The sequence below is a fragment of the Choristoneura fumiferana genome, chromosome 18, assembly GCF_025370935.1.
Source record: "Choristoneura fumiferana chromosome 18, NRCan_CFum_1, whole genome shotgun sequence".
In the NCBI taxonomy this organism is placed as follows: domain Eukaryota; kingdom Metazoa; phylum Arthropoda; class Insecta; order Lepidoptera; family Tortricidae; genus Choristoneura; species Choristoneura fumiferana.
The window spans coordinates 16,866,731-16,875,231 of record NC_133489.1 but is presented as its reverse complement, the minus strand read 5'-3'; the positions used below and the strand labels follow the sequence as shown (position 1 = coordinate 16,875,231).

The 8,501-nt window shown below is 39.5% G+C and overlaps 1 protein-coding gene across 2 annotated transcripts; it reads right to left on the bottom strand.

Annotated features, from left to right (window-relative positions):
• Positions 1 to 1,464: 1,464 nt before the first annotated feature.
• On the bottom strand, positions 1,465 to 7,910 carry LOC141438040 (uncharacterized). Of its 2 annotated transcripts, none has more exons than XM_074101686.1 (2): positions 5,552 to 7,910; positions 1,465 to 2,103 (listed from the first exon to the last, which is right to left on the bottom strand). In XM_074101686.1, the coding sequence occupies exon 2, from the start codon at positions 2,060 to 2,062 to the stop codon at positions 1,718 to 1,720; it is 345 nt and encodes a 114-aa protein (XP_073957787.1). In that variant the 5' UTR covers positions 2,063 to 2,103; positions 5,552 to 7,910; the 3' UTR covers positions 1,465 to 1,717. The 2 variants fall into 2 exon arrangements, with proteins under 2 accessions (XP_073957787.1, XP_073957788.1); XM_074101687.1 differs by having other exon boundaries at positions 7,007 to 7,910.
• Positions 7,911 to 8,501: the final 591 nt, after the last annotated feature.

The window sequence follows — 8,501 nt, the reverse complement described above, 5'->3', positions numbered from 1 at the left end:
TGTCTCTTGCTACGGTCAATGTGCCGGCTATTTTAGAGCCAACAGGCATATCTAGAAATGACGGCAAGAGACCGGACGGAATGTCGCTGATTCCGTGGAGTATGGGACGTGTGCTAGTATGGGATGCAACTTGTGTTGACACACTGGCCCCGTCTCACCTCCACCGAAACATCAATAAGGCAGCAGCAGCAGCAGAAATGCGGAAACTGCCAAAAGCAGGAAAATACAGTGGTCTCGGTGCTGAATATGATTTTGTACCTTTCGGCGTCGAGACCCTTGGTCCGTGGGGCCCTGGCGCTCTGAGTCTCTTCAAAGATCTATCAAAGAGACTCAGAGATACCACAGGAGACCGAAGAGCTGGAGTTTCCTCGCTCAACGCATCAGTCTTGCGATCCAGCGGGGAATGCTGCCAGCGTCTTTGGTACCATGCCGCAGGTCCATTTTTAGATTTAATATAGTTTTAGTTTATTTAATTTTATTGTACATTAATATACCTTTTTTATAGTTGGACCTGTATTGTTCTGGAAATATATAACAAAAAATACTTTCACACTTAAATGAAGTGTTTAAATACATACAGTGCATAAAATATAATTACAAGTACATTTAATTAATCATAAACGGAAATCTTTGGAGATAATTTCAATTCAGATTGGTAATCCCTGGCTTCAAATAGTGTCTACTGTGTTTAATTGGTTGTGTTAAATAATTTGGATGAAAAATATACTTTGTTGAGTTTCTTGTCGCTTTATTCGTAACAGAAGTTTTTCCATACCAGAGCTAGATTCTTCGACGTGTAAATTGAATTTTTGACTGACTTTGTTACAAACTTTTAACGATTGTGGAGAAATCACAGGTCTGTATTTAAGTTGACAGAGTGAAAATATAGGTAAGTGTCTACAAAGATAATAATATCTAAGTAGCTCTTAGTTAGCTGTTTATTTTTGCATCAATGATAGTTTATAGTTTATATATTACCCAGTATAATATGTCGGTATCTACTCGTATAATGTAATGTGTAAATTTTATTTGACAAACATCTATGACATATCTACATGTATACCTACCTACGTTGTAAAGATTCCAATCAGTTACCAGAAATCTAATCTTAAAATATATCTAAAATGTTCTTATGTAATAGTGATGTAACGAATATTCGCATTCGCGAATATTCGCATATTTTTGCATATTCGCATTCGCATTCGCATTCGCAAAATTAATGCGAATGTTTTGCGAATATGAATATCAGGAAAATACAATTATTAAAATAATAGAAGTTTATTGGTTTGTGTTTTATTTTTATATATTATTTATTGCTATTATGTATTTTATGTGTATCGAATAAATAAATTTATTCTAGACAGTTTACTAAAATCAAAATACATTCATTTGTTATGTTTTTATACAAAAAAATAACCTAATCTCGTAATCACATTATCAGTCTTCACTTGAATTTGGTATTGTTGAAGATATGCTTCAGTAAAATAAAATGCGACTTGCTTTGAACAATTATAATGAAATAAAAAATATAAGAAAGGAACAGATCAAGCACAAGAGAAACGTCCTACGTCCTCGGCGTCTGTTGGCAAGTGAAGGGCGGCGGCGGCGCGGGCGGCGCCGGCGGCCGGCTCGTTTCTTGCAAAAACGTAAACATCCTCGGGGCGTTGAAAGCCATAGCATAGCTTTCAAGTTAGTAGCAAGCCTGGTAGCGGCTTTCTTAATTCTCCTGGTCATCGTCCTGGGGTTCATCAGTAGGTAAAAGGCACATCTTGTTAACAGCTCTTCGAATAACGCCTTTTGAAGTCGTTACATCAGCCACCCTGTTGACTCCGTCTTTGCCAGGATGTAGACAGCAGACGCGTCCTAACCGCCACTGGAGGGGCGGCAGGTTGTCTTCCTTGAGCACGACCACGTCCCCGCACGCGAGCTCGCGTTGCGGAGTGCGCCACTTGGTGCGCTGCTGCAGCTCGGAGATGTACTCTCGCCGCCATCGCTCCCAGAAGTGCTGGCGTATCTTTTCGATCAGCTCGTATCTGTTGGGTCTAGTTGCGTTGACTGGCATTGTAGGAATAGACGTGAGTGGTCTCCCAATCAAAAAGTGGCCTGGGGTCAGAGGAGAGGGATCAGTACAATTGGACGAGAGAGGAGACAGCGGGCGCGAGTTTAGAATGGCTTCTATTTGTGTAAACAACGTCGCTAGCTCCTCAAACGTCAGGGCAGCATTTCCAGCTACGCGTTTTAAATGAAACTTGGCCGATTTTATGCCAGCCTCGTTAATTCCCCGAAAATGTGGCGAATAAGCAGGGCTGAAGACGAATTTTATTCCCTCATTACTAGAAAATTCATAGACTGACTGACGGCTAGATCTCAATACCCTACCTAACTCATTGCGAGCACCGACGAAATTTCGACCATTGTCGCAATATATTTCCAATGGTCGACCCCTCCGCGATATAAATCTGCGTAGGCATAAAATAAAAGCTTGAGTACTTAAATCACTAACTAACTCTAAATGAACTGCCTTGCTACTAAGGCAAACGAATAAACTTAAATAACATTTAGTTATACGGTTACCTCGGCCCTTACGGCTACAAATCATGAACGGTCCCCCAAAGTCAATTCCACACGAGTAGAAGGGAAAAATTGCGTTAGTACGCGCCTCAGGTAAGTGACCCATTATTGGCTGCACCGTGTCCGCGCGCAGCCGGGTGCAGGTGACGCATCGCCGCGCTACTCGCCGGGCCAAGCACCTACCTCCTATGGGCCAGTATTTATCGCGAATTGATGCTAACAGTAATTGTTGACCTGCGTGGAATAGCCGTACATGTTCGTTAGTCATAATCAACTTAGTAAGATGATGTTTCGAGTCTAACAATATAGGGTGCTTTTTATCAAAATCAAAGTTTGAGTTATTCAAACGACCACCCACTCGAACAATTCCATTTGAATCTATAAATGGCGTTAATGGTAACAACTTGTTCTTACTTGGCAGGGTTTTTCCATGTTCAAGTAATTGTATTTCATTAGGAAATGATTTTAATTGGCTAAGTCTTATTAAAATATTTAATGAGTTATTTAATTCATCTGAACTAAGCGGACCCGATAGATTTTGTTTGTTTATACGACAGTTATTAACAAAACGCAAAACGTACGCAAAACTTCTATTTAATTTAACAAAAGTGGAGTACCTATTAAAGTCAACAAATGAGTCATCCTCATTAGACTGGTCACGATCACGCACGGTCGATATTAATGACAATGAATTTACTTTTATCTCTGGTAACTTATTCGTTGTGTATGAATGCTGTGGCCACTGGGCCTGTTCCTCCTTGAGGAAAGGAGGACCCTCCCACCACAAGGAAGAAGAGGACAGATCCTGAGGATCGACCCCTCGCGAGGCCAGGTCAGCTGGGTTCATACTAGTAGGTACGTGTCTGAACTGGAAACCACATGTAAGTTCGTTAATTTCGTTAACCCTATTACAAACAAACATCTTTAGTTGTCTTACATCTGTTTTTAACCAACCAAGTACAACGGTAGAATCAGTCCAAATAGTTTTCTGTCCTATCTTAAAGCGTAAAGATTTTATCACTTTAGAGCATAATCGTGCCCCTAACAAATTTCCTAATAATTCCAATCTTGGAATTGTTGTAGGTTTTAAAGGAGCAACTCTGGCCTTTGCACATAACAGGTTCACTGTAACTTCATTGTTTATGTTAATCGTACGTAAGTAAACACACGCGGCATAAGCCTGCATTGATGCGTCAACAAAACAATGTAATTCGATTGATATAGGGTTTTTACACATAACATTTCTTTTAATTTTTATACTTGATATTAAATGTAAATTATTAATAAAATTAGACCAAATATCTAAAAGCTTTGGTGGAATGGGCTCTTCCCAACTTAACTTTTCAATCCATAATTGCTGTAAGAATATCTTGGCTTTAATAATAACCGCACAAATTAAACCTAGCGGATCAAATATTTTACAAGTCGTCGAGATGACCGATCTTTTAGTGGGAATTGGGGGTAGTTCGATATTTGCCGAGAACTGAATTATATCCGATTTAGGACAATAACTTAAGCCCAATACACTCGACTCTTTGGTTAAATCGACTAACTCGGAGATCGCATCGTCATTATTAAAGGCCTGCGAACAGTTAGTTCGAATTTTTCTTAAGGGGAAGCCTGCCGATTCTAAAACCTTTTTAACATTTTTATATAAGTACTGTAACTCGCTTTCGGTCTCTGCCCCTGTATTCAAATCATCGATGTAGAAATCATTTTTAATTATATTGGCTATGTTTTTATCGGAGCATTCATTAGCTAATTGTAGTAGACATCTAGTACTTAAAAAAGGAGCAGAGGCCATGCCATACGTTACAGTATTTAATTGTAATATTTTTATGTTATCATCACGATCACAGTCTATGCAAGATGAGCCCCTCCAAAGTATTAGCTGTAGATGACGCTGAGAAGGATGCAGGACTATCTGCCGGTACATTTTCTCCAGGTCACCCAGAAGAATGAAGCGGTGCCCACGAAAACGCAGTAAAATTGAGAATAAGTCACTTTGAACGACTGGACCTATAGCCTGAATATCGTTAAGCGAGTTTCCTGACGATGTTTTTGCCGATCCATCAAAAACAACTCTTAAACGCGTTGTCTCACTTTTTTCTCGTATAACGCAGTGATGTGGGAGGTAATATCCAAAATCTGGGCGTTGTATTTCGCTTAAATGGCCCAAAGTTCGATATTCCTCTATAAATTTTGAATAAGGTTCCTTTAATTGAAGATTTTTATTTAATTTATTTTCCAAATTTAAGAATCGCTTTTTTGCTAGATAAAAAGAATCCCCAAGATTAGATTCAAGTTCCTTTAATGGCATTTTTACACAAAACCTGCCATTTTCCAAACGACTAGTATTTTCCAAAAAATGATTCTCGCAAAACTGTTCTTCTAATGAATATGATTTCGATTCCGAAGGTAGTTCTTCAATTTCCCAAAATTTCTTAAGAGAATTGTCTAAATTAATTTGATTGAAATAACAATTGACCTTCGCCTTAAATGTGTTGATACCTACGGGGCCGGCAATTAACCATCCCAACTGCGATTCTTGTAAAGTAGGCATATTAACACCTAATTTGATTTGATTGGTGCCTATAATTGACCAAAATACGTCAGCCCCCAATAATATATCTATAGGAGAAGGCTGAAAAAATCTAGGATCTGCCAGTTGAATATTACTAGGTATACCTAATTGGTTTATATCTATTTCGGTGCCTGGCAAAACACCTGTAATAGTCGGCACTAATAAACAAGAAACTTGCGTCGTGAATGCAGTAAAGCATGATTTTAATTTTATTTCACAACTACCTGAAATATCAGTCTTAATATTATTAAGACCGCAAACACTTAAACAGTTATTTTGTTTATTGAACCCTAATTTATTCCTCATATTTTCTGTTAGAAAGGACGACTGACTACCAGTGTCTAATAATGCCCGAGCGACAACACTTTTGTTATTGTTTTCATTAGTAATTTGTACCTGCGCCGTGCACAGGAGCGAGTGCGTCATCGTTATTGCTGCTAACGTAACGGGCTGGGGCCCACTGGTGGCACTGCTCATTTTATTCGGCGCGGGTTGTTCCGGCGCCGCATTGTCAACACTATATTTATGTAATAAAGTATTATGCTTTCCTCTACACACTTGACATGAACCCTTTAGCCGACACTGGTATGTGTTATGACCACTACGTAAACACTTACTGCACAATTTGAACTTAGAAACTTCGCGCATTCGGTCATTATAATTCAAGTCCTTAAACTTTGAACATTCATAAACGAGATGACCTTGACTACAAATAACACACAAATGTCTCGTGTTCGGGTCGACGGCGGAAAAAAAGGTTCTTACCGATTTATTATGTTGAAAATTCGGTTTATGTTCATGCCTATTATCAGATCTATTACAGTATGCGGTTTCCAAAATATCCGCGCGGTTACGTAAAAACGTGTAGTAGTCGTCTAGGGTTGGCAATGTCGATAGATTATTTTTATGTTCTTCCCACTTTCTACCCGTGATGGAATCTAACTTTGATGAGACCATGAATATAATTAAAACATCCCACTGCTTAGTAGGAAGGCCCAGTGTGCTCAAAGACCTTAAGTTTTTAGAGATATGATCAATAAGAAACCTCAATGCCTTAAATGATTCCTTTGCAATAGGATCTATGCTCAATAAGGCCTTAAGGTGATTATTTATTAAAATATTTTTATTGTTGTACCTTTGACACAAAGTTTGCCACGCATTTTTATAATTATCGGCGGTAAACTCAATGGACCTAATCACGACAGCGGCACTACCCATTAAACTAGACCTTAGGTAGTGGAATTTATTGATCAATGGTATTGAATCATTTGAATTAACAAGAGAATCGAAAGTATCTCGGTACTCGAGCCATCTCAAATAATCTCCATCAAATGATGGCAAAGAAATAGTAGGTAGTTTTATAGCATTTAAAGGATGTGAGCATTGGCTTTCGTTCGAAACACTCTCGGTATTTCTAGAAGTTTTATTAGAACTCGACGATTCTATCAACACTTGAGCTGTGGAAAGAAGAGAAAAGAATTGAGTTTCGATAAACTCCCTCTCTGTTAACTGCTCATCTATAGTAGCAGAGTTTAATTCAATTTCCGATTGGATGTCGGTAAAATCGGACAATAATTCTTGGAATTTATCAACGCGCATGGATAGATCTTTAATTTGAACATTCGTTAACTTGTTTGCACCCACTTGGTTTAAAACATTTACATGATCTTTAAATTTTGTTAATCTACCCTTTATAATGCTACGTTTCTTTAATAAATCCCTTAAGTCCGTATCTCTTTCTTCCAAAGTCATGTTTAGATTTAAAACAATAAATAATACGCAATGAATTAGGTAGATATAAAGAAAAACAGACCAAACCCTTCCAAAAAAGGTAAGGTGTGGTCGTGGTACCTCGACCGTCGCCGTCCACAATCAGCTGCTCAAGCCGAGCACGGCAGCGCGGCCAGCGACCACCGGCAGCACCGAAAGGAACTTCTATCGCGCTTCGCTAGCGCGTGAGGGTTTTATCTGGAACTTTCGGCAAATAGTTTAAATATCTAATAAAATAGGTACGTTTTTTATTGTAGGTGGGTAGATAAGTAGTAAAGAGATAGCCAAATAAAAGGCGAGATATATTTATGAAGGTGCTTGGCTAAGCAAATTAACGAGAAAATAGAATCAATTAGAAGAGAAGGCCAAGTAATTTTTAAATGTAAAAATATGATTAGCAAATTTTAAATTATGCGAACTGGGAATAATATTTTGCGTAGCGACTACTTGTAGGTAGATATTAGCGCAATAGCCGAAGTGGTGAATGTAGGAAAATAATTACGCGTTAGCTAGAAATTAACTATCTTAACACTTTCGGAGCGGCGAGTCGTTTACACATATAAAAGAGGAAAAAAGTGGAAATAGGTAGGATATAGCCAACTTCCCTCGGGAGCACTCCTCAGCAATCTTGTCCGCATCAACCAAGGGCTTGAAGGCAGCATACGCAGCAATCCAAACTCAAAATTCCTTTGTCTTCTTTTCCGTTGAAATTCAAATTCGAGTAGCGGTCTTCCGTTGGTACTCGAAATCCGACGAATACGCAGGTTTGGCGTTGCTACTAGCAACTTATTTTCACGGTCGCCAAATTTGTTGAAGATATGCTTCAGTAAAATAAAATGCGACTTGCTTTGAACAATTATAATGAAATAAAAATAAAGAAAGGAACAGATCAAGCACAAGAGAAACGTCCTACGTCCTCGGCGTCTGTTGGCAAGTGAAGGGCGGCGGCGGCGCGGGCGGCGCCGGCGGCCGGCTCGTTTCTTGCAAAAACGTAAACACCTAAACACAGATTCTACAATGAGGAGAAGCGAGTACAAATAAGTAGGTACGAACTAAATTATGTTTTAATTTAGGTTTAACCTGTAGTTTATGTCATTATGTGGATAAGACGCATAATTAAAATGATCTTGGTGCCCGGTAATGTATGAATAACGAAACCACAACGATACGGAAAGGCAATATGTAAAGATATCCTCATCATCATCATCATGTCAGCCGAAAGACGTCCACTGCTGGACATAGGCCTCCCCCAAGGCTCTCCACTCAGACCAGTCTTGTGCTTTTCGCATCCACCGCGATCCCGCGATCTTAACCAGGTTGTCGCTCCATCTTGTATGAGGCCAACCGACAGCTCGTCTCACGGTCCGCGGACGCCGTTCGAGAACCTTTCGACCCCATCGGCCATCAGTCCTGCGAGCAATGTGCCCCCCACTGCCACTTCAGTTTCGCAATTCTTCGGGCTATGTCGGTAACCTTAGTTCTACTGTGGATATCATCTTTTCTGATTCTATCCCGCAGAGAAACCCCGAACATAGCCCACTCCATAGCCCTATGAGTGACTTTGAGCTTCCTCATG